Source organism: Erythrolamprus reginae, chromosome Z, assembly GCF_031021105.1.
Source record: "Erythrolamprus reginae isolate rEryReg1 chromosome Z, rEryReg1.hap1, whole genome shotgun sequence".
NCBI classification, from domain to species: Eukaryota; Metazoa; Chordata; class Lepidosauria; order Squamata; family Dipsadidae; genus Erythrolamprus; species Erythrolamprus reginae.
In genome coordinates, this window is record NC_091963.1 from 131,038,931 (window position 1) to 131,066,314 (window position 27,384).

At 41.1% G+C, this 27,384-nt stretch overlaps 1 protein-coding gene across 6 annotated transcripts in view; it reads right to left on the reverse strand.

Moving 5' to 3' along the window:
• Nucleotides 1-20,957: 20,957 nt before the first annotated feature.
• The window catches only part of CDC42EP5 (CDC42 effector protein 5), a 33,005-nt gene continuing 26,578 nt past the window's right edge, over nucleotides 20,958-27,384 (reverse strand). For all 6 annotated transcript variants that reach the window (XM_070729915.1, XM_070729913.1, XM_070729911.1 and 3 more), the window contains one exon: nucleotides 20,958-26,825. In XM_070729915.1, coding sequence (XP_070586016.1) covers nucleotides 26,154-26,825 — 672 coding nt within the window. In that variant the 3' untranslated portion in view covers nucleotides 20,958-26,153. The remainder of the gene's footprint in view (nucleotides 26,826-27,384) is intronic.

Sequence of the window (27,384 nt, forward strand, 5' to 3'; positions counted from 1 at the left end):
TTATGGGTAGGTGGAAAACAAGGAAGGGACTCGCAAACAAAGTGAAAAGCATTGTGGGGATATTCCCGGGTTTGGCCCATTTTCCCAGCCAAAGCCTGCAGAGGGCACTGTTCCACCAACTTAACGCAGTTCTTATTTGCAATCGGTTGCTGCATTGGGGCCCCTTCCCATAGCAAAGCGGGGAAGAGTTAGGGATCTTTTTAGGAAAGATATACACGTGCCTTCTGCCCTGAGAGCGATTTGGTTATTTGATTTTTATCTTGTCTTTATTGCATTATAAACAAAACAATACTTACTATTCCTGTTTTCCCCACAACAACTCTTTGAGGTGGACTGAGCTGAGAGAGAGAGAGCAACTGGCCCAAAATCACTCAGTTGATTTTCATGTTTAAGGTAGGAATTGAACTCATGTTTCCTGCTTTTGGGTCAGAACTTAAGACATTACTGGTTCTCCTATGGCTATTTCTTTTATGTCTTCTTCTAAAGACATAAAGATTTTTATTTTATTGATTTTTATTGATTTATTTGTCAAACATGTATACGAATAGCAGCAGTAAACAGTCTAAGGTTAAGGTTTTGGGGATTGGGGGAAGAAACCACAGAATTAAGTAGTGCATTCCAGGCATTAATCTGTTGATCAAATCATATTTTCTGCAGCCGAGTTTGGAGCTATTATGTGCTCGTGTATTGCTGCGGTTGAAGGTGAAGTAGTCATTAACAGGAAGGACATTTTGGTATATGGTTTTATGAACTACATTTAGATCAGATCGGAGGCGACATAATTGTAAATTGTCTAATCCCATTATTTCAAGTTTGGTGGTATAAAATATTTTGTTGTGAGCAGAGGACTGAAAGACTCTTCTTGTGAAATATTTCTGGACTCTCTCAATAGCATTAATATCTGATATGCAATGCGGGTTTCAGACAGGTGAGCTCTATTCATAATTGGTCTAACAAATGTTAAGCGTTGGTTAGCAGTGTAATATCGCGAGAAGAAGCTATGTAAAATTAGATTAACAACTAAGTGGCTTTTTGGCAATATTGTTAGGTGGGCTCTGGCACTTAGGTCGTTGGATACAAGTACAGTGGTACCTCGAGATACGAGTTTAATTCGTTCCGGACCTGGGCTCTTAAGTCGAGCAGCTCTTATCTCGAACGACTTTTCCCCATAGGAATTAATGTAAATAATTTTAATTGGTTCCAGCCCTCAAAAAACTCACAAAGTTAGTCTAAATTATGCAGAAAGACATGTTTTTAATGAAGAAATGTACATGTACATATAAATGAATAATGAAGTTTCTTTCACTTAACTTGTAAACTTTCTTAAACTTTTAAATTTACATATGTTCAACTTCTCTGCCACCCAATCCTGTAGGACAGAGGTCCCCAACCCTTTTTGCACCAGGGACCGGCTTTAAGCGATCAAGAGAGGAATGGGTGAATGAATGGACGGAGGGTGGGAAGGAAGGAAGGAAAGAGGGAAGGGACAGGAACAGAGGAAGGAAGGAAACTTATGAAAGGGGAGAGTAAGAGAGGAATGAGTGAAGGGAGGGAGGGAGGGAAGAAGGTGGGAAGGAGAAAGAAAAGAAGAAATAGAGGAAGGGAAGGTAAAAGAGAGAAAGAAAAAGAGCAAGAAAGAAAGCTGCAAGCACCCCCCCCCGAGCCCCCCAGGCCGGCTGCAACCTTTTAAAACACGCGCGCCGCTTCGCAGCTGTCTCCTGAAGCCGAACGCGGAAGTTAGCGTTTGGCTTCAGGAGACAGCTCCTTGGCGCTTGTATCTCGAATTTGGGCTTGTAAGTAGAACAAAAATATCTCTCCCCTCCCAGCTCTTATCTCGAGTTGCTCTTAAGTAGAGCAGCTCTTATGTCGGGGTTCCACTGTACAGTACAGTACTCCAAAATCTTTGACAGAGTGAGAGCCATCTACCAATTCGTTTCCTCCAAGTTTGTATTTTGTATTCTGATTCTTTTTGCCAATGTGTAAGACAGCATTTTTGGTTGAGATTTGAAGTTGCCAGTTGTTTCACATAGAAACATGGAAGATTGACGGCAGAAAAAGTTTCAAGTTTCAAGTTTAATTGGATTTATATGCCGCCCCTCTCCGAAAACTCGGGGCGGCTAACAACAATCATAAACAATATACAATAATAATCCAATACTAAAAGCGAATTAAAACCCCTTAATATACAAAACCAAACATACATACAAACATACCATGCATACAATTGTAACGGCCTAGGGGGAGAAAAAGTTTAAAAGACCTCCTGGTCCTTCTAGTCTGCCCTTATACTATTTCCTGTATTTTATCTTAGGATGGATCTATGTTTATCCCAGGCAGGTTTGGTTTCAGTTACTGTGGATTTACCAACCACATCTGCTAGAAGTTTGTTCCAAGCTTCTACTACTCTTTCAGTAAAATAATATTTTCTCACGTTTCTTCTGATCTTTCCCCCAACTAACCTCAGATTGTGCCCCCCATGTTCTTGTGTTCACTTTCCTATTAAAAAAGACTTCTCTCCTGAATCTTATTTAACCCTTTAACATATTTAAATGTTTCGGTCATGTCCCCCCTTTCCCTTCTGTCCTCCAGACTATACAGACTGAGTTCATTAAATCTTTCCTGATAAGTTTTATGCTTAAGACCTTCCACCGTTTTTGTAGCCCGTCTTTGGACCCGTTCAATTTTGTCAATATCTTTTTGTAGGTGAGGTCTCCAGAACTGAACACAGTACAGTGGTACCTCTACTTATGAACACCTCTACCTACAAACTTTTCGAGATACGAACCATGTGTTCAAGATTTTTTTGTCTCTACTCACGAACCATTATCTACTTACGAACTCTTGCTTCTCTCTCGGCTGCTGCTGCTGCTGCTGCTGCGAGCAGCGGCCAAAACAGTGCGCGTTGGAGGAGCTCTCCGCAGCCTCCCCATTTCCCTGCCACTTTCCCCTCTAGCCCTCCGCTTCCTCTGCTCCCCGCAGCTGCCCCATTCTGCTGCCAAAATCCCCCCTAGCCTACTGCTTCCTTCGCCCCATCTCACTGGCAAAATCAACCCTCCAGACACTTCCCATGCCACCCCTAATCGCCTCCAAAATCACCTTCAAATGCTTCCTACGCTGCCCCATATCACTCCCAAAATCACCCCTCCAGATACTTTCTATGCCACCCCAAATTGCTCCCAATATTACCTCTCCAAAAGCTTTCTACACCACCCCAAATTGCCTCCAAAATCACCCCTCCAAAAGCTTCTTATCCCACCCCAAATCAAGGTCCTAAGGAAAGCAAATGGGTTAAAGAAAGGCAGCAATAATAATTGAGGCATTTTGAAAGGAGAAGTGATTTTGGAAGACTTTGGAAGCGATTTGGGGTGGCATAGGAAGCTTTTGGAGGGGTGATTTTGGAGGCAATTTGGAGTGGCATAGAAAGTATCTGGAGGGGTGATTTTGGGAGCAATTTGGAGTGGCATTAGCCTTTGTTAGGACCACCATTCCTTGCTTCTTCTCGTTGTCCGTCTTCACTTTGTTAGCCTTCACTTTGTCCGCCCACTGCTTTTTTTTAACCCTTAAAGTTTGGATTTTCCTAATGGGTTTGCATGCATTATTTGCTTTTACATTGATTCATATGTGAAAAATTGCTTCTACTTACGAACTTTTCTACTTATGAACCTGGTCATGGGATGAATTAAGTTCGCAAGTAGAGGTACCACTGTATTATTCTGCTACATGGTCAAGGTCTTTTTGAAGGGTAATAGCATAATTAAATAGTTTAACATCAGCAGCAAAGAGAACACAGTTGCTTATAATGTGATCACAAAGATCGTTTATGTAGAGTATGAAGAGTGTTGTTCCTAGAACACTGCCTTGAGAGACACCACTGTTGACAGGAGAAGGAATTGATATGGCACTTCCTATTCTGACCACTTGTTGTCTGTTAGACAGGAATGTGGTTACCCAAACATGTAGGGGTCCAGAGATGGCATAGGATTTTAGTTTCAGAAATAGCTTGCCGTGTACTACTGAATCAAACGCTTTACAAAAGTTTATGATTTGATTGATCATTAATTGATTGATTGATTTGATTTGATTCATTTATTCTAGTATGTGCCATCAAAATAACTGGCAGATGGATTTCCTGTATTATGATCTGTCCTTAACATGTTCTTTCAAGTCTCTCAATGGTGCATTCATGACTGACTCCAACTACTTTGTTGCTGGGTATCTTTTCCACTTCCCTTCCACCTTTCCCAGATTTTTCCAATGAGCTGGATCTTTCCATAATACATTCAAAACATGATAATTTGAGCCCAGTCATTTGTGTCTCCCAGTGAAAATTCTGGGTTGATTTATTCCATAATCTGTTTGTTTTCTTAGCTGTCCTTGTTATTCTGCAGGAGTCTTCTCCATATCAAAGGAATCAAAGCTCTTCCTATCCTGCTAAAAGATACATCCGCTGTTTTCTCCTTCCCTACCAAATTTTTGATCTGGGCTTTATAATAGTTGCAAAAAATAGGCTCTCACCCCTGTGTAGCTCTGCTAAAATAGTTACCCAGAACTTCTCATTCAGGCTGGATTTGAGCTGGGCTCCAATCTCATCCTAAAGGACATGATGATAATTTTAAAAAGCAAAGTTCCTCAAATGATAAGCTAAGTGGCCTTTCTGCACCACTAAGAGATCGCCATCGTTTCTCACACTTTGCCCATTAAGGAGAAACAGGAATATAGTTGCCAGACTGTTGTAAGACTTGGGTCCACCTCCTTTCAAAGAAATCCATGCAGTACAGGTGACACACCACTTATAACCGTTCATTTGGCAAATGTTCAAAGTTATGACAGCACAGAATAAAGTGACTTACGATCATTTTCACAGTTGCAACCTTTGCAGCATCCCCATCAGGTGGGCGTTCCTGCTTGCCTCCGCTACCGGTGCGGTTGTGTGCGCAGCTCTGGGTGACTGGTGTTTGCACACCCGTGGGCATGTGTGTCAAAGTGAGATTAGGTTCCTACACATGCTCAGTGTTGTGGTTGGCTCTGGGCCAGCTCCTGCTCAAAGGACTGTGGGGGTTGATGTGGGAGAATCCTCACATTATCAGAGGCCAGTTTTACTGCCAACAGCTTCCATCAGCGAAGCGTCTGTGTCAGGGGAAGATTCTAGTGAAGTAGCATCAATGGAGGAGGTAAGTACAGGCAGCCCATTCGCTAATTATCCCATTAGTGAACTATCATCATCATCATCATTATCATCGTTAGGTTCAGAAGAGGAGGCATTCATAGATGTTCACAGACACAGGTTGATGTCAAGGAAGGAACAACTGCACAAGTATTACAGGAAATAAGGGAGAACACCTGTGGCTGGGGCAATTAGGCTAATGGGGCTGCTGATAAATTGCCAGTGTTGTTGCCTCTTGGCATGGGAGTTTATCCGTTTGGAGAGAGAGAGAAAACTGTGTTTTACTTCTGGATTGTACAAGGACTCTTTGAACTGTTTCAGGATTTTACAGGACTCTTGGACTAATTCACAGGTAAGTTTAAGCGTGAGGACTCTTCAAAGGGGGTAGCTGTGACGTCTTCACAGCTGCTTTTTATCTGCTTTGTTTTTGTTTTATGTTTTTCACAGCATTCAAGGCTTGTGGTGTGTGAGAGAGCACTTTGGCAGATTAAAAGTGCGTTTTGGACAATATTTCCTTTCGATAAACCAACTTTGTTTACTTTACAAACGTGTGTGTTTGAATTTCTCCTTTGGACTTAATTGGGGGCTTGTAACGTGAAGCCCGGCATAACACTCAGGAGGCAAATTTCACAAGAAGACATGCAGGCGTGTGAGATTTTTGCAGGTTTTTGCTTCTGCGCATGTGCGGAAGCAAAAAACTGCCAAAACCACCAAAATGTCACACGCTCGCACATCCTCTTGCAAGGTTTTGCTTCCTGCACATGTGCAGAACCGAAACCTTACTCTGACGCGCCCGCCCGCCAGTCACCCGGAGCTGTGCGTCCAGTTCCATTTTTGCTACCAGAACTCCATTCCTCCCCATTCCAGGTAGGAACTCAATAATGATTCCCCATGGTCATGTGATCAAAATGGTCCCAAGGTCATGTGACCTCCCATTTCACGACCTTCTGACAAGCAAAGTCAATGGGGAAGCTAGATACATTTAACAACTGGGTTACTCACTTAACAACTTTGGGAAGAAATGCCCTAAAATGGGGTAAACCATGGGTGGGGTTCCCCTGGTTTGGGGATTGCTCGAACCATTAACAACCTGCTGGAAAATGGCATCATGGATCCAGTTCAGGCAGTGCTATCTGTGTGCTCCGCCATCTTTTGGGGGGAATTTTCAACCTCATTTTACGTCTTTGGATGGCTTCTTCTTTCTCTCTTCAAAAAGAGCCCTCCTCTCCGCCCCCGGGCTGATAAGTTTATTTCTTCACCCGAAGCACAGCTGATGACCTCCTCAGCTGTGTTTCGGGCTGAATCCCACTATGAAGCATGCACAGAAGTGACAATTCACTTGCGGACACGTGCAAAACATCGCGATACAAAACGGTACCGAAGGTATAAGTGGAACCCACCCCTGGGTAAAAATCACTTAACAAATGTCTCACTTAACTACATAAATTTCGGGCTCAATTCTGATCATAGGTCGAGGACTCCCTGTACTATCTCTATGTGTGAGGCACCGAAAAATCAGATAGAACTTTGATACACCGTTGTGGGTATTTTGACCATACTTTATGGACACCCCGTAGCACCATCTTCCACTACTTTCCTGAAAGCCAAATCTTTTTATTAAAAAGTTTTTTATTTATTAAATATTTAAAAAACATAAAATTTACACCACAATGTAACACAAAACAGATGAGTAACAAAAAGAGAGAAAAGATACAAAATAGTCTATTCAGTATTTCACATTGGTTTCGCCCCCCCCCCCTTTCCCTCCCTTTTATTAACTTTCCAATATCTGTTTAAGTTTCAATTTGCATAAAAATGTCTCTTTCTTACTTTCTATCATTTAATCTTGGTTCTCCTCTCTATCCAATTATATAATTTATTCCAGGTTTCAAAGCAATCTGTGACCAATTTATCCTTTAAATCTAACACTTGGGGAAAAGGAATCCCTCAATCTGAATATTGCATTGGCAGTTCTGTGTTAGCAAAAACTTCAGAAGAGAAGGATTTAGGGGCAGTGATTTCTGACAGTCTCAGAATGGGTGAGCAGTGTGGTCGGGCGGTAGGAAACGCAAGTAGGATGCTTGGCTGCATAGCTAGAGGTATAACAAGCAGGAAGAGGGAGATTATGATCCCGCTATATAGAGTGCTGGTGAGACCACATTTGGAATACTGTGTTCAGTTCTGGAGACCTCACCTACAAAAAGATATTGACAAAATTGAACGGGTCCAAAGACGGGCTACAAGAATGGTGGAAGGTCTTAAGCATAAAACGTATCAGGAAAGACTTCATGAACTCAATCTGTATAGTCTGGAGGACAGAAGGAAAAGGGGGGACATGATCGAAACATTTAAATATGTTAAAGGGTTAAATAAGGTTCAGTAGGGAAGTGTTTTTAATAGGAAAGTGAACACAAGAACAAGGGGACACAATCTGAAGTTAGTTGGGGGAAAGATCAAAAGCAACATGAGAAAATATTATTTGACTGAAAGAGTAGTAGACCCTTGGAACAAACTTCCAGCAGACATGGTTGATAAATCCACAGGAACTGAATTTAAACATGCCTGGGATAAACATATATCCATTGTAAGATAAAATACAGGAAATAGTATAAGGGCAGACTAGATGGACCATGAGGTCTTTTTCTGCTGTCAGTCTTCTATGTTTCTATGTTTCTAATGTCTACCCAATTCAGTCAAATCTTGAGGAAAAAATAATTAATTAATCCTGCTCTTTCTGTAAAGTGGATTTTACCTAATTTTACAACATCTTGCTTCACAGAAAGGATTTACCCTTTTCACATAATGGTTTGAAGCCAGGAAAGGAAAGAAAGAAATGAGAAGAACCCAAATGAGCTGGGTACTAGGAAGGGCTTTTTAAAATAACAGTTTTGATTAGAGTTTACAGATAAGAAACACAAAGGACTAATGCAAACAAAGATAGATATGAAATATAAACAAAAGGAAAAGAAAAATACGGAGAGACAGAACAAAAGAAAATAAAAAGCAAGGAACAAAAATATATAAATGATGACTCCATATTTCCTCGGAGCCAGTATAAACAACTGCAGTAATTTAACACTTTTCCTAATATTTCAATTTTTTAAAGATATCTAGTGATGGGTGAACCGAACCTGCACAATTCGGGTCCGTACCTAATTTTATGGTGTTCGATATTCCGGACCCGAACCCGAATTTTTCTGTGCCGAAGTTCGGGTTCGGTTCGGGCAGCGTGGCCAAACGGCGGAGCGGCGGAGCGGCCAATGAACAGTCTTCTTCTTACCTGAAGCCATGCGGTCTCCGGACATCAAGGTAAATGAAAGGCTGGGACTGGCCATCTGCCCATTGGCCAGCAGTATGCATGGCTTGCATTGGTCCCCAAGGACACCTGACCTGCCTCTATAAAAGACAGCACCTTGCTCTCCAGCCCTTTGTGAGAGATACCAGCTAGGGAAAGTCTGTGTTACTTACTGAGTTGGAGAGAGATAGATTGGATTAGCTTTCACTTTGTTTCTGCTGAAAAGAAATAGAGACTTCAAAGAGTCTGCTACTTCATACAAGTTGAAGAGACAAGAAAACTTTGGTGAGTGAAGAAGAATAAAACGGGGGGGGGAGGCATGGGGACAGTTGCTCTCTGCTACACTTCCACTTTTACATTTTAAAAACGTTTTTCCTTTCATTCATTTTGTGTACAAATCCATGGAAGGGCACAACAATATTAATTTGTAGGGGGGGGGTTGGGGTTATTTATTTCTCTATCCTATACTTTAAAATTTTTAAACCATTTTTATACATAGATCTGATTAAAACTTTAAAGCAAAAAGTTAAAAACTAGCACAAAGTAATGGATTTTATTTATGATCATGATTTATTAGTATTTGTTCTAATGTACACTGAGAGCTTATGCACTGTAGAGAAACATAGAAACATAGGAACATAGAAGATTGTGGGCAGAAAAAGACCTCACATGGTCCATCTAGTCTGCCCTTATACTATTTCCTATATTTAATCTTAGGATGGATATATGTTTATCCCAGGCATGTTTAAATTCAGTTACTGTTGATTTACCATTACAACCATGTCTGCTGGAAGTTTGTTCTAAGCATCCACTACTCTTTCAGTAAAATAATATTTTCTCACCTTGCTTCTCATCTTTCCTCCAAAAGGAGCCGGGGTGGCGCAGCAGGTAGAGTGCTGTACTGCAGGCCACTGAAGCTGACTGTAGATCTGAAGGTCAGCGGTTCAGATCTCATCACCGGCTCAAGGTTGACTCAGCCTTCCATCCTTCCGAGGTGGGTAAAATGAGGACGCGGATTGTGGGGGCAATAGCCTAGCTCTGTTTAAAAAAAGTGCTATTGCTAACATGTTGTAAGCCGCCCTGAGTCTAAGGAGAAGGGCGTCATAAAAATTGAATAAATAAATAAATAAAATCAGTCGGTGCCTGCTGTTTTTTAAATATATATATATATATATATATATATATATATATATATATATATATATATATATATTGATTTTGTAAATATGGTTACATAAAAAACAAACATAAAACAGTGCACAGTGCATGTGCCCATCACCTGCTGTTGCCTCCTGCTCCTACTCTGCTTCCCCGTCTTCTTCCTCCACACCCAGTAAGCACAGCCCAGCAGCCGCCTACTTCAGAACGGCCGTGGGTAAACGGCAGCACTGCCCCAAAGCAAGGAAATAATAACATAAAATAAGGGAATGGTTGGAAGAAATTACTGAACAAAAGATTGAACTGAAGCCAGAACTATTTTTTAAAAAATATTTTTTTATTAATTTGCATAAACAAACATGACACACATAACATAAAACACACAGTGGAGCTACAGTCGCTCCGCTCAAGAAAGAAGTCATCTTTACATTAAAAAGGAAAAAAAGAAAGAAAAATCTTATCATTGTTTAACGTCATCTATAAGGTGTATCAAAGTATTGATTATAACATAATACGTAAAGGATAAAAAACACATCTAAAAATTTATAAAAACATATATAGAGATTCTTAAATTGTGCATTAAATCAAACTAAAATTAAAAAAAATAAGAAGAAAGAAGGAATCTACATTTATGTTGTAAATAATCACCCTCTTATACAATAAAACTACTAATTCAAATATATTTAAAGTAGTATAACAACTATTTTTATTGGGTATTTCAGAGGGGAAAATGGGTTAAAAAAAATCAATATATAATACTACCTATATTAACTGCATCCAGAATTGTCTTTGTTCAAAATTGGAAACAGACTAATATTCCTAATATTATGCAGCCACCACCTACCCTTCCCTTCTAGTCGGACTTTCAAGCCATGAGAAGAAGGTGGAGAACTCCTGAATAGAATAGAATTCTTTATTGGCCAAGTGTGATTGGACACATAAAAAATCACGCTGCCCGGAGCGCAAGGCTAGCAGGAGGATTAAGAACAGCAGCAACAGACAGTTTGTGCTGGCTAAGTTTGAGGCAGGAGGCTTTCCAGACACAAAACTGGCTGGAGAGGGCATGTATGGGTGGCACAAGTGCGGGAAAGCACACATGTGGAGGGAGTCATGTGTGCATGTGCAGGGTGCAGTCATGAGGTTAGTTGGGGGAAAGATCAGAAGTAACGCGAGAAAATATTATTTTACCGAAAGAGTAGTAGATGCTTGGAACAAACTTCCAGCAGACGTGGTTGGTAAATCCACAGTAACTGACTCTAAACATGCCTGGGAAAAACATAGCTTAAGGGCAGACTAGATGGACCGTGAGGTCTTTTTCTGCCGTCAATCTTCTATGTTTCTATGTGTACTTATGTAGGTGGGGCACACATTGTATTGTGGGTACCAGCACACATGCATGATATCGTAGGGGCGCACATACTTTTGGCATGCAATCAGAAAAAGGGTTGCTTTTTACGACTCACAATCCTAAAATGAATATTTATTATTCATTATTATTGTTGTTATTATTGCTATTATTTATTTATTTAATTTATTTATTTATTTATTTATTTATTTATTTATTTATTACATTTGTATGCCGGGGCGGCTCAAAACAATAACAACAATGTAACAAATCTAATACATTAAAAGAAGTCTAAAACCCATTATTTAAAAACCATACAACACACTCATACCATACATAAATAATCTAACCCAGGGGCTCAGCTTCCCCATGCCTGATGACATAGGTGGGTCTTTAATATAGCTTACAAAAGGCAAGGAGGGTGGAGGCAGTTCTAATCTCTGGGGGGAGTTGGTTCCAGAGGGCCGGGGCCGCCACAGAGAAGGCTCTTCCCTTGGTGCCCACCAGACGGCATTGTTTTGTCGACAGGACCCAGAGAAGGCCAACTCTGTGGGACCTAATTGATCACTGGGATTCGTGCGGCAGAAGGCAGTTCTGAAGGTATTCAGGCATATATGCTGCCCAAATTCAGACTCTGGTGGCATACAACATATAAGAAATAACAAAAATCTGTTTTAAAAAAATCACTAATTTCTAATGGCCAGATCCAAATGGTTTCAGAGTGATCAACAGCCCCAGGCCTGCTGGCAAAACCAGGTCTTCATGAAACCTCAGTGGGCAGCTGGTTCCATTGAGCCGTAGCCACCACAGAGAAGGCCCTCTCTTGTGGCCCGCTAACTGACATTGTCTAGCCGACGGGACCCGGGGCCCTTATAGGTCACTGCAGCTACAGTTAGCAATATTGTGTTTGATCACGGAGAAGATCCTCCCACTAATTTTTCCAACCTTTTCTTTAAGCCATCATTATTGAAATCTTGGATTATTGAATCTTTGAACGAAAGCAGGGGAGGGGTCCTCACAGGGCCGGCTGAGTCACGAGCCCTCCCCAACTTTTGGGAAAGTTCTCCCATAAACTAAACAGACAGCTTTTCTGGAGAGGAGGTTGCATATTTTTCATCCAAATGTTTGGAACCAAAGCTTGGACCTTTCTTTATTGGAATACGAGAAGACTCTTCTCCCGTCAGCCAACCCGCAGATGGTGTGTTTCACAGGTTGCCCTTGCAATGGTTTCCTTCATCCTGTCAGGCCTGGCCTGTGTCAGCAAACCTTCCCTCCCACCCTCCGGGCGGCCCTGTTTATCCTCCAACAGGAAATTCACAGCTGGAATTGACCGGCAAACGGAGGCACCAGAACCCCAGATAAGCCTCCAGAGACATGTTGCAGCTGGGAAAGGCAGCTTAATCAGCCAACTTTTTCCCCCTTCTGATCTGATCCCTGTTCTTGTGGGAATGGGGGAGGAGGGGAAATCCCAGTCTTAATTGGTGGCAAATGCTGAAACTCGATTAAAAACTCATCTCCCCCTCCTTATAGCTGTCATCCAATCTGCTTCTCAAAGTTCTCACACCAGAGTATCTGCCTAGCTTAGAAATCGGAGTCCAACAAAAATATGTATGCAAAAATAAAAAGATAGCAGACAGGGTTGGCGCATCACACAAAAAATAAGTCAGTTGCAATTAAATTGAGATGAGCCATGGTGGCGCAGTGGTTAGAGTGCAGTACTGCAGGCTACTTCTGCTGACTTCTGCCGCCAACAATTTGGCAGTTCAAATTTATTTATTTATTAAATTTGTATGCCGCCCCGCTCCATAGACTCGGGGCGGCTCACAACAGTAATAGAAAAACAATGTACAATTCAAATCTAATAATTAAAACTAAAAACCCATAATTTAAAAAACACGCACACAATATACCATGCATAAACAATATAGGCCTGGGGAAGTTATCTCAGTTCCCCCATGCCTGATGGCAGAAGTGGGTTTTAAGGAGTTTACAAAAGGCAAGGAGGGTGGTGGCAGTTCTAATCTCAGGGGGGAGCTGGTTCCAGAGGGTCGGGCCCGCCACAGAGAAAGCTCTTCCCCTTGGACCCGCCAAACGACATTGTTTAGTCAACGGGACCTGGAGAAGGCCAACTCTGTGGGACCTAATCGGTTGTTGGGATTCGTGCGGCAGAAGGCGGTCCCGGAGATATTCTGGTCCGATGCCATGAAGGGCTTTATAGGTCATAACCAACACTTTGAATTGTGACCGGAAATTGATCGGCAACCAATGCAGACTGCGGAGTGCTGGTGTAACATGGGCATACCTTGGGAAGCCCATGATTGCTCTCGCAGCTGCATTCTGCACGATCTGAACTTTCCGAACACTTTTCAAAGGTAGCCCCATGCAGAGAGCGTTACAGTAGTTGAATCTTGAGGTGATGAGGGCATGAGTCTCAAGGTTGGCTCAGCCTTCCATCCTTCCAAGGTGGGCAAACTAAGGACCCAGATGGTTGGGGAGAATATGCTGGTTCTGTAAACTGCTTAGAGAGAGCTATAAAGCTTGTGCTATAAATGCTATTGCTAAATTAGGTCTTTTATTCGCTTTGTGGTTTATTTTAATGTTTTCATTTTAATGTTCAATGTTTTATTGTTTTTAAAACCACGACTTAGCCATGGTGGCACAGTGGTTAGAACGCAGTATTGCAGCCTAACTTTGCCGACTGCCAGGAGTTTGATTCTGTCTGACTCAAGATTGACCCAACCTTCCGTCCTTCCAAGGTTCGCAAGATGAGAATCCAGACGGTGGAGAGACTGTGACTCTATAAACGGCTTAGAAAGTGCTTCAAAACACTATGAAGCAGTGTTATTAATTCTTTAATTGCTTTGTATCACTTTTTATGACATTCTAATATGCTCAGGATTGCTTGATAATAAAATGAGTGGCATATGAATTGTCTTTCGTAAACTTCTTAAAACCCACCTCTGCCATCAGGCATGGGGGAATTGAGACATCTCCTCCGGGCCTATACAGTTTATACATGGTATGTTTGTGTGTATGTTTGCTTTTAATAATGGGTTTTTTAGTGTTTTTTAAATTATTAGATTTGTTTTTACATTGTCTTTATTATTGCTGTGAGCCGCCCGGAGTCTACGGAGAGGAGCGGCATACAAATCTAATAAGTAAGTAAGTAAGTAAGTAAGTAAGTAAGTAAGTAAGTAAGTAAGTAAGTAAGTAAGTAAGTAAACCATTGTGGCTGCCATTTTTGACCACATCCATGAATGTGAGCCCCCCGGAGTCTACGGAGAGGGGCGGCATACAAATCTAATCAGTAAGTAAGTAGGTAGGTAGGTAGGTAGGTAAATAAGTAAGTAAGTAAGTAAGTAAGTAAACCATTGTGGCTGCCATTTTTGACCACATCCATGAATGTGAGCCCCCCGAGTCTACGGAGAGGGGCGGCATACAAATCTAATCAGTAGGTAGGTAGGTAGGTAGGTAAGTAAGTAAGTAAGTAAGTAAGTAAGTAAGTAAGTAAGTAAGTAAGTAAGTAAGTAAACCATTGTGGCTGCCATTTTTGACCACATCCATGAATGTGAGCCCCCTGGAGTCTACGGAGAGGGGCGGCATACAAATCTAATAAGTAAGTAAGTAAGTAAGTAAGTAAGTAAGTAAGTAAGTAAGTAAGTAAGTAAGTAAGTAAGTAAGTAAGTAAGTAAGTAAGTAAAAGTAAATATACCATTGTGGCTGCCATTTTTGACCACATCCATGAATGTCTCACTTTACCTATTGGGAAGGGAAACTTTGGTTAAGGAATGCACGGGTGAGAGCAGAGCCATTCTGGTTCAGCAAAATTGATTTCCACAGCAGCTGAGGAAAAGAAGCTGGTACTGTATATGAATGTAATTGTTTACTTCCTGTTTGTGATCCCTGAAACCTAATGTTTGATCCTGGAAGTAATCTACAGCCATTGCAGCCAATAGTTATGGCCTGATTCAGCCAATACAAACTTAGTAAAATAATCCAGATAGTCATATCTCGCCCCCAGCTATGCAGGGTTCTTTTCAAGTAGAGTGCCCCCATAATCATCCCAGTGGAGATGGAAGAAATTCACAATTTAACAGTGTTTCTCAACCGTGACCACTTTAAGATGTGTAGACTTCAACTCCCAGAATTCCTCAGCCAGCCATGCTCATTAAGGAATTCTGGGAGTTGAAGTCTACATGTCTTAAAAGCAGCCAAGGTTGAGAAACACTGAATTAAAAGTGCATTGTGGGTATTCTCTGATAAATCTACTTCCTCCTATTTTCCTCTCTTGTATCTTCTTTCATTCTCCCCTCACTCCCAATATTCAGCTGGACCCAAAGAATACTGTCCATCTTCCCCCACACTCTCCTCACAAAATATGTCTGCTTTGCAACTTCTTCCATTTCTCCTGACTCTGTGCTTACCACTCGCAGGCTGGCATTTCGAGTTTGACCACCGGAAATGAAGGAAATGCTTTGCAAATGACAAGCAGCTGTGGGGAGGGTTGGGCCCAGCCACAGGAAATATGAGGCCTCAAGATTGGATGTATGACACCAGCCTGCCCCTTAGCCCAGGCACGGTTAGTAAATCCATAGTACAGGGCCAATCAGGTGAGGCAGAAACTTCCCATCTGTTGCAAAAGCCTTTTCAAGGGGTCATGACTGAGTGCAGCCATGTGCCCGGTTAAATACAAACCCATGCTGAAGAGAAGGTACAAGCATTACGATGTGGCTGGAGGTCTGATTCCTGGTATCCCCAGCTGGCATTTTGATAGGATTAGACAGCAGGCAATAAAGGGAGCGTGGCTGATACCCAGAATAACTGCTAGCTATTAGGGCAAACAAGTACTGGTTGATTCACCTTTAGCCAAAATTAGCCTGTTCCTCTCTGGGGCCTGCTAGCTCCTCCAGAACCACAGCTTCTGACTGCCAGAAATGGCTTCAACAGTCTGCCACACACTTTTTATTAATTTGAATTTTAACCCATCCTTATTACTTTACAAATAAGACAAAGCAGTGAATATTATGTATATAGGTCTTGGCGTATTCGGGTTTTTTCCCGTATAAGGTTGATAGAATCCTGGCGACATTTCAATGAGGTTCCCACTCATCATCTTCAGGCTGGTGCTTTCAGCTATGTGCTATGTAGGGGTCTGAGGTTAGTTGGGGGAAAGAACAAAAGCAACATGAGAAAATATTGTTTTACTGAAAGAGTAGTAGATGCGTGGAACAAACCTCCAGCAGACGTGGTTGATAAATCCATAGTAACTGAATTTAAACATGCCTGGGATAAACATATATCCATCCTAACGTAAAATACAGGAAATAGTATAAGTGCAGACTAGATGGACCATGAGGTCTTTTTCTGCCGTCAATCTTCTATGTTTCTATGTTTTGTTTGCCCGAGCACAAAGCCGAAAGCACCAGCCTGATAAATATATATACATGTGTAACATATTCTTGCTGATAATGAAAAGGAAGGGAGGCTAGTATAGATGTACATTGCTCAACAATATAAAGGGAACACTCAAATAACACATCCTAGACCTGAATGAATGAAATATTCTCATTGAATACTTTGTTCTGTACAAAGTTAAATGTGCACAACAGCACGTGAAATTGACTGTCAGTGTTGCTTCCTAAGTGGACAGTTTGATTTCACAAAAGTTTGATTTACTTGGAGTTATATTCTGTTGTTTTAAGTGTTCCCTTTATTTTTTTTTGAGCAGTATATTTCAAGCTTATTTGCTCTCGTCAGCCACCCAAACCCTTACTGGGATTTGAACCTGCAGCTTTTGCCTTGGTGTGTGTGTGGGTATGGGTGTGTCCCCATTCCTTCCTCTTGCTATTTTCCCAATAACAACCCTGTGAGGTGGGTTGGGCTGAAAGAGAAGGACTAGCCCAAAGTCACCCAGCTAGCTTTCATACCTAAGACAGAACTAGAACTCACATTGTCCTGTTGACCCAGCTACCCACCTGACTTTAATGGCTAACGCAGGACTAGAACTCACTCTCCCACCAGCATCATTACATCAGTTTTCAGAGAAAGACAAGTGGCTGCCTGCTTTTTTTCCCTTCATGCTCCCCACTCAGGATTCTTTCTTTCTTTCTTTCTTTTCTTTCTTTCAATCAATCTTTCTTTCTTTCTTTCTCTTCCTTCCTTCCTTCCCTTCCTTGCTTTTGTTCCTTCCTTCCTCTTCCTTCCCTCCTTCCTTTTTTCCTCTCTTTCCCTCCATCCCCTCCCGTCTCCTTTTGTCCCTCTCTCTCTCTGTCTCCACCAAATAAATCTGTTTTACAACCAACGTTGGCCCATGTTTACACAAAGTTTCTATCAAATATCCTGTTATAGTACTTGGAATGACAGTGAATCAGTGACAGTGAAGATGCTTTGATCACATTCTGATCAGAAAGTTATAGCAGAGGCTTTTTTAGTTAACCAAAGCTACCACATTTAGTTTGTTTTTTTTAAAATCAAGTTATTTTATTTTGTTTATACATATTAATGTCTGAATAGTGTGATACCTGAGTATCATACATTTTTATACAAAGACATAGTATTATTACTCATAGTTTTTATATTTCATTTTCATTGTTTCATATTGTTTAAACATACCTAATACTACCATCCTTTAATTTCTAAACCTCCCTCGTTATTACCTATATCTTGTTGTATTAATATAAATAATTATTCCCCTCTTGTTTTTATCTCTATTTTCACCTTTTCCCCCATGTCACCGTAATATTCAAAGACGTTTCTATTTTCCATTTTTCACCTGCTATGTTGTTCATATTTCCCTTATTTAATTCTTCACATAAGTTTATATGAAAGTTTCAATCTTCATTCTTTCATTATTCATTGTTTCAATGTACATTTCTAGTACTAATCACAATCATTTAAACATATAAAGTACGGTAAATCTATTCATGTTCTTTCCAATCAGCCAATCTGTGTGATTCAAGTATTAATTTACAGATCTACATTAAAATATATTCTTTCATTATCTAATCATCCATTGTTTAATTTTATCATTTCACTGCTGATATTTTTATGCATATTTAATACCATCATTCAACCTCTAATTTTCCCAATAATGCTTAATTCATATTCATAATTCCTATATTTCACTTTTCATATCTATTAAAAAAATTATCCTAATGTCTGCCACACTACATACAAAATAATTATTCAGTCTATATAATTCTAATATTAATACACACATTTTTATTAAAATATATTCATGGAGGATCTTTTACTCTTTTTTCCTATCCATCTCTTGCCCGCACCAATACTTGAAGTCTTTTTTTTTACTTGCCTCCCATATTCTTCTGTTAAGTCTTTTACTCAATCTGTTTCTAGATCTGCATTCTGACAATGCAATCTAAGTTTTTGTCCCCTCTCTTAACTTTTTCCACTGTCTAGTTTTAAAGCTATCTGTTCTAACCCCTATCTCCTTTCCCCAGATATCTTCCTATCTCTCCCATTCCTTTAACTTTTTGTCTTCTTTTTGCTGGTTTCTCAGTTCTGCTTTCCCCTCCATTCTTTCTGGTGGTTCCTTTCTTTGTCGTTGTCCTGGTCTTTGCTCATTGTCCCTTGTATAGTATTTTCCAGTTTTTGGTCTATGCCATCAAATAATTTCACCACGAACTTATGTTGTTCCTGTACAAGGTCCTTAATACTTTGAAACATCAGCTCCATTTTGTTTTAAAATTCCACTCACTTCCGCCTTGCATGGCATCCTATTTTGTTTAATAGGTCCCACTTTTAACCAGTAGTCCAGGAATCATTCATTCAAAATAGAGCTTACCCAAATTATCACAATTTTTAATGTCTTATCAATAATCAGTCAAATACATTTAAATAAACGAGGGGGTTGTCCAAACCTCCTCAAGTCACTTTTACATGTTCAATCATATAACATAACATTCAGGGGTCTTTTAACTAAAGTTCTAATTTAATATTCAAATCTCCAGTGGTCTTAGATACATGTAATCCAGTAAATATTTTCAATCATTCAGATGGTTATTCCCAAGGTCCTCTCATCAGCTGATGACACTCCCTGCTTTACGGTGTGTTATTGGCAAGTCTGATTTTAATTATTTTAAATTATAATTTCAATAAGAAAACAGTATTAATTTGTAAAGTCCCTAGTTCCAGCATTTTAAAATGCCTTCTCGACACCAATTCTTCTTACGTTAGGAGTCCAATTTTTAAAAAAATTCCTCTATCTTGAATTCTGCAGTATTTTTTCAAAATGCTTGCTTATTGCTTTAACAAATAATTCTAGATATATATTCCCCCCAGATTTCCTTGGGGTCAAATTTCAACAGAAAATATTATTTCACACAATTAACACACCATTCACCGTATCTTCGCTCCTGCATTTTCTTAGGTATTCAGACTATCCCCAGCTTCATGGTAGCCATATTGACTGCTGCTGCTTCTCGTCTTCAGATGAGGAGGGTTTTCTGAGTCAGGGAGAAGAGATGCGTCTCGTCTCAACCTGCAAGGTCCCCCCCTTTACTTCACCACCCCTAAAGGGTGACTATGGCTCCTTTCGGAGCCCTTTGACGAAGAGAGCTCAGAGCTTGCGGTCCTCACTTCCAATAGCACTGGAAATACAGCAAGAAGTCCCCATTTAGTGTTTTTTAATTTAATGGCAACTCCTTTTGCTAAGAGTGCATTGAGAGAAATCCCAATTTTCCTTTTTTTAATCAGCTAAAATGGAAACAGATTACAAGATCTACCATTGTGAGATGTCCATGGGAAGAAATTACATTAGTTGATCAAGATCACAGTGGATGAGGAGCAATTGGTGCACCTTCCATAAAGAAGCCCATTCCAAAAAAGTTCATTCAGTACCTCCAAGGGCTACTTTGGGTAGCATGGAAGGGTAGTATATAATGATTACTGTATGCACGTAAGAGAAAGGAGAAAAGGAAACCAAAGTCAGGAAGATCTGTAGAATGTTGATCAAGATTCCAAAATATCCTGGCCCAGGGATAGGCAAAGTTGGCTCTTCTATGATTTGTGGACTTCAACTCCCAGAATTCCTGAGCCAATCATGCTAGCGCAGGAATTCTGGGAGTTGAAGTCCACATGTCATAGTAGAGCCAACTTTGCCTATCCCTATCCTGGCCTAATATACCTCGACTAAGAATATTTAGTCAAAGTATATTTATACAGATAATCCTTGTCTTACAACAAGTTAGTGTGTTTAATGAGAGTTTGAACTTACAGCGGCACTGAAAAAAAGTGATTTGTGATGATCTTTCACACATGTGACCATTGAATCACCCCGTGGTCATGTGATCAAAATTCAGCCGCTTGGCAATTGACTCATATTTATGATGTGTTTCAGTGTCCCAGGGTCATGGGATCATTTTTTGTGACCATCAGACAAGCAGTCAATGAGGAAGCCAGATTCACTTAACCACCGTGTTATTAACAACAGTTACGGTTGATTCATTTAACAACTGTGGCAAAAAAAAGTAATAAAATGGGGCAAAACTCATTTAACAACTGTCTTGCTTAGCAAGAGAAATTTGGAGTTCAATTCTGGTCATGGGGGGCGCAATGGCTAGAATGCAGTACTGCAGGCTAATTCTGCCAACTGCCAGAAGTTCAATCATGGAGCAGTATACAGTATATGTCCAATGCAGTGATAGCTAACCTTTTCCAGACGCCCAAAGCATGCGCGCATGCCCGAACCCCCAAAATGCAATGTGTGCTTGGCCCCATGCATGTGTGTGCCCCTGCACACCCCTGTGCACGCTCTCACACACGCCACATGCACACATACCCCATGCCCACACCTGGCCCCCCATGCATGTTCGTGCCCTGCGCCCTGCTTCATACATGCGCAGCAGGGACCCAATGACCAGCTGGCTGGCAGGAGGTACGCACGTATTCATGGGGGAACTGAACTGGGGCAACAGCTCACGGTCCCACAGATAATTTCTGCTGGGAATAGGTATCATACACAAAAGAAAAGCATCCAAAACTAATTTGCTTTTAATTACAAGAAATATCAAACACTTTTTTTGTCTCTGTACAAATAGTCTGATAGTGGGTTGATAGTTAAACACATCAAGAGGGGCTGTTCTTATAGACATTCTCTTACGTAGTAATCCCATAAAATGAGCTATTACAAAATAATAAATGCAATGTACACATAGCCATCTCGGTACATCAGTTGAAAGGGTTATTTAAAAAAATTAAAAGATCTAACAATCCGTGGGGAACTAAGAAATAAGTTTCAGGATTATATCTTGGACAGGAGAAGCTTGGAAATGCATACATATAGCAGAGCAATAGCAAAGGATTTTATTTTATTCTCCCAAAGGAAAACTGGAGACCGGAGACCAGCCCCAATCTCATTTGCAGTCAATAACCAAACTTCATTAATGGAACAGCTTTGAAATCATACCACAAAAATAAAACACATTCACCAAAAACAGGGAGGAAAAAAGTGTCCAGTTTCCCCTATTTTAACATGGAGGGACAATTTGGGATTACAATATACATTGGTGGAGTACCCTCCATATAGTTTGGGCAACAACCTCTGTCATGATCATAAATTGGAGAGTTTTGAAGGTTGTAATCTTCACCACTCAATAAACCTCCCCCCCTCTTTAACCCCAACTTGCCTGATACATGAGACACATTTTTATTTTTTAAAGTAAATTAAAAACCTCCTCCTCTTTTCGGAGTATATTCACAATGCAGACATACTGCTTTAGAAATTGTAGCTTATATTAGGCGGTTAAACTCACCACCCAGGAAAGAAGAAAAAAAACAATGGAATTGTAACTTTGAAATAGACACACCTATATCTTTACTTCCCCCCCTCCCCCCCTCCTCTCACCTCTTTGTCACCCCAATATCTTTATTTGGTCTCCTTCATAAATGGCATCTCACTTCTATCATCGTGTTACTTTCAGGGAGTCCGATGTTGAAAACCAGAATTCCAGAGTAATTCTGCCACGAATTGGAGTTGATGCACTAACAATTTGGAGCAATAACTTGTAATATATTGTGATTATCTGATGAAACTTTCAGCTAAGCTCATGTTTCTAGCTGGCTGCAGTTGGAAGGTATCTCCACCCATAATGAATCTGAGTATTGACCAACATTAATTTATGGGACTCTAGCTTCTGTCGAAACTGTTTGTACATTACTTCCTCGAAAACCAATCTGTCTTCATACATTAAGAATCCCAAATGATGGAGAACCCCCATTTCCTTAAGCTTCTCTGATACCCTCTACTCAAATGCAGCAGTGGGTTATGAGCCAGAATGCTAAATTGTGCTCGCCGCGGTAAGTTCTTGCAGGACCAGCGCAATTTTGCTGCTGCATCTATGGAGGAAGCAAAATCACACACAGAACTGCAGGTGCGCCTGTGTTTCAGTGAGGTTTTTTTGCTTCCCCGCATGCTGAAACATGGGCGCACCTGTGGCTCCGTGTGCAATTTTGCTTCCTCCACAGGTGCAGCAGCAAAATTGCACTGGCCCTGCAAGAACCTAAGACCCATGGTGGCGAGCGCAATTTAGTGTTCCATCTCATAGCCCACCGCTGCCCAAACGTACATTCTTCAGCTAATAAACCAAGGGTGAAATGCTACCAGTTCGGTGGTTAAGAGAACTGGTAGAAGTGGCAATATGAGGCTCTGCCCACCTGTTTGGATGTCACCATTTTATTTTCTTTTTTTAACCCTCCTGCACATGTGCAGGGGGTGAAAAAGTGTGATGTTGGCACATGCGTAGTAGGGGCTGCTGCATGGATGATGCGGTATGCCATCCCAGTTGGAAAAAATGGAGATGCACACGCATCTCTGCGTCTCTGACATGTGCCCTGGCGATCCTGCATGAGATTTGGCTTCTGCGCATGAGGACGTTCACGTGCATGAGATTCCGTCAATTTTTGACTTTTTTTTGCTTCCTGCACGGACACAAAGAAATTGCCTAAAACCGGCAGAATCTCACATACACAAGCGTTCCCACATGAGATTTCGCTTCCTGCACATGCTCAGAAGCCAAATCTCATGCAGGCGTACACATTCACCCATTTCGGTTACTGGGAGAGCACTGGTGATGAGGAGCCCTTCACTGCGCGTTTGCAAGCGTGTACTTCCAAACTGGTAGGGAAGGTGAGTAGATTTCCCCCGTTGCAGGAAACACAGGTACGGCGGCATTATATTCATTTCCAACCTTGACATTGCTTGCTGGCCCATGGGACCCAGCAAAATAAAACCAGAGAGCATTATTTCCCACCACAAAGCCAAGACAGCTTTCCAAGAAAGGATAAGTGACACAAAAACCTGGTCATCACTTTAACAGTCTTTCCAATGCCCCATCCCTATTTGCCTGTTTCATTTGCAAAAAAAAGGGGAGGGGAGGCAGAGATACCTGGTGCTATAGTAGAGGTTTAATCCCAAAGGTGCTTTTTAAAGAGGCAACTGGACTTTGTTTTTCCTTGAAGACGTCCAAGAGGAGAAGCAAAACGTCTTCAAGGAAGCATAAAGTCCAGTTGCCTCTTGAAAAAGCACCTTTGGGAAAACAATGACCTGGATCACTGAAAAAATCTCCATAAAGTACTAAAGGGTAAGCAACTGAGATCTACTGCAAAGATATTTAGCTTTTTATGATCAGAAGGATGCATCTGGCTGTTTAATTGGCATATGCTCTCAAAGCCAGACAAAGACGTTGAATTTTTAAACAAAAGAAGAGTCTACATGATTGCTCTCTGTGAAATTAATTAGTTCTTCCTCCTTCCTTATATTTAAAACTACAACTCAGTAGCAACTTCTGGAGAAGTTCAAAGGCTACATCCAGAGCTTCTGAAAGCCACAGGTTATTTTAGTGTTTCTCAACCTTGGCAGTGTTGAAATTGGTGGAAGTCAACTCCCAGAAGTGGATTTCAATTCCCATGTTGGCTGGGGAATTCGGGGAGCTGAAGTTTTACCTTACAGATGCTAAGGTTGAGTTCACCATCTTATCTTGTAGCAATGTCAGTTCTAGTAATATACTGAGCACCCTTTATCTACTTTAATTCTGACATATTTAAATCTTCTCCATTTAGGCAGAGAGGAAGGAGTTGGTAACACTCACTCTGGCAGTGAAAGCAACTTTTCTTTTTTTTGTTTGAGATAAATACTTCAGGTAAGGCCAAATACATTAATTCTACATACCTTTTCCATTACAATAAATGAATCAGGGGTAAGAACACAAAAGCAGAAACATGGTGGAATTAAAAAAAACAACCATACAGACTAGATCCGCCTGTAAGCAATCCCTAAAACATCGTTTCTTAACTTTGGCTATTTTAAGATGTTGGCTGGAGAACTAGGGGTTGATGTCCATACCACTTAAATTTGCCAAGATTAAGAAACACTGCCCTAAGGAGCTGATAAATCTACACTAGGAACGGGAGGATGGATAAAGTTTATGGGGCAGAACCAAGGGGTACAGTAAGGGGAAGGCCTTATTTCTATATAACTATTCTTACATTTAGCACAAACAAATCTACAGCTGTACCACCACCTCTGTTTGTGCACAGAAGACAGGCAGATTTGTTTCCCAACTGTTTACCATTAACTTCCAAAAATAAATTGACAATGTTCCCGCAGGCCAGTTTAGGGAAGCCAAGATAGCTGTAACAGAATATCACTTAAAAAAAAAGAATGTAAAAGAAATATCTGATGGGCAAAAAGACAAGCTATTAGTTTGATGGATCTGGGATTACAAAACTGTTGTTCAGAAAAATACATTGGCCAGTATAAATTCCCTCTCCAGTTATTGCTGCTTCCAGCCAACTGAATTGTATTAATTTTAAAGCACCTGGTTTTAAACGGTTTATCCAGTTCAAATTGGAGAGAGATGCTATCTATGGATGCAACTTTGCCTTACCACCCAACCCTATCACAGCTTTAATGAAGAAAAAAAAAAGATGCGTATTTTTTCCATACGATCACTCCAACTTTTGTCCTTCATAAATAAATCCAGCTACCATATCCATTGAAAACTTTAGCCATTTTTGTACATGACTGGACTAACAAAAACAGATACTTCTTTTACACGGGTGCAAAAAGCATTGAGGTGGGCCATTGGCAGAAAATTCTGTCCCTTCCTTTTCAGAGGCAGCTAGGTGCATGGTTAATTGCAGTCCACTCAGTCACTTCTAGTTATGAAACAAGCATCCTTTCTTCATTCTTCATGCCATAAACGGATCTTCATCCTTTTCATGGACTTCAAGAAAACATGCTGAAGTTCTTTTGTCTACCCTCTAATCATGCTCTTTTCTTAATACAAAATAAACTCTTAAGAAAATATCTCAAAATTGCTTGGATACACAATACTGCTTGTATATACAGATCCACAGGTTAAAGAGGGGTGGGGGAATTGAATGAATTCTGAAATCGAAGCTATTGAGCTAGGCTGTGTTTGTCTGTTGAAAAGAGACTAGTGGATAGAAGAAGACTTCATACCTTTGAATGTCCCAACAGCATATGTGTTGGTACAAGAGACTGGCTGCATAGTTGAGGGTCATTAGACCGAGTTTCCGAAATGGCATCATTCTCTTAGTCTGTATTTTCAACCAGGTGCCTCTCGGTTAAGACTGTGTCTTCGCACTCTTTCAGTCTGTTCTCTTAGATGACCTTTCCTCAAAACATATTCCCCGTTCATAGAAGGAAACCAACAGTGTGGGTTGGAGAGCTGGAATTCAAGACGGTTAAATAAAAAATGATAAACATAAGAGCAGATGATGGACAGAGAGTTTCGTAACAGGCTCAGTGGTATGTCACTTTGATTCCAGATAGAGAGATGGGCTGAAGCCAAGACGTATTTTTCCAGTACAAAGAAGCTGCACTGTCCCAGCACTTGGAAATAATACAAGAAGATGGGGAAAGAGCAAGGATTATTAAGCCCCTTCTGGAACTTGTTTTTCAGAAGAAGCATCATGGAATGTGTTTCAACACCACAATAAGAAATCTGAAAGTTAAAAAAAAAAGGCTTCTCTATGGGAAGAAGCAGGGATAAGGTGGTGGATTAGCTAATAGTCATTTGCTAGCCATATTTGGCCAAAAGGCTGCCAGTTGCTGACTACTGCAGTAGAGGCTGAAAGACTCTGTAAGTGCGGGCTGGCAGAAATGTTAGGGTAGGGAGAAGAAAGAGCAAAACAAGCTGTTCCTCCTCCTATAACCCAATCTCTTCATCTTGTTCGTCTTCAAAACTGTAGCCCTGTCCCTCCTCTTCTTCCTCCTCCTCCTCTTCCTCTTCTACTTTTGCATGTTGCTGCTGGGAGCATTCCAATGGGCTTGGGCTACCATCCCTCAATACTTCCTGATCCTGCTCTTTAATATTGTCCCAATCTTTATCCATCACTCCCAGCACATCGTCCAAGATGGAAGGGCCCAAGTCCAGCTGGAAAGAGAGAAGGGATTCGGCGTGGTCTAATGTGGGGCTATCCAGCGATAATTTCTCTTGCAGGTCCCAACCGTTTCCATTAGGAGGCTTCCAGCCAGGATTCTCCGGGCTCTGCAGTACCACAAAACTGCCATCAGGGGTCGATGTTGTTGGACTCTGGACTACTCCATTCCCGCTCCCAGGAGGAGAGAGCAGTTCAAAGCAACCAGAAACATTTCCAGAAGAACCAAGGGACCCAGGAGACACTGCTACATCATGGGGCAACCCATTAGTCTTGGCGCCTCCGTGGTTGCTGAGGAACGATGTGTCTCCAAAAGCATCGCCCCCACGGCCAATGTGCATTGTATGTCGAAAGTCCCCCAAAGGGGCGCTAATCATGGCTCGATCCAGATGGGGCTTCTTCTTGGAATGAGAAGCTGGAGATTGTTTGAGGATGGGCATCTGAAAAGAGAGACATACGATTAGGCTCCGAAGCGTTTCCACTGGAACCAGCACGAGTTCATTACTTTCCTAAAGACTTTGATTTGAATCTGATCACAAAGTTTGCCAAACCCCCCCCCCCCCCCCCGACACCTAGTTACAGCAGTGAAGGGCTGCAAACCTTTTTACTACCACACTGTGGGCATGGCTTATTTTGTGGGTGTGGCTTGCCGGCCATCTGACCAGGTGGGAGTGGCTTCACAATCATGTGACTGGAGGGTGGTTTAAAGGTCATGTGACTGGCTTAACCCTGCTGTTCTGTTCGGGTCTGTGAGACCCGAAATCAAGGTTTGAGACCCTGTAAAAAAATTTCCCTGCATATCTGAAACTTGAAATTTCATGACTTTTCATCATTTCAGGGGTTCTCTCTATGAGAATTTTTTTGGGGGGGTGGGAGGTTTCTTTCTTGCTGAAAAAAAAAACCTCCCTAATGTTATGTTCCCGGGTCACCCTGACCCGGACCGAAAACTCTTCATTTGCAGTGCTTATGTTTGGTCTTTTTGAAAGCTTTTTTCACTTG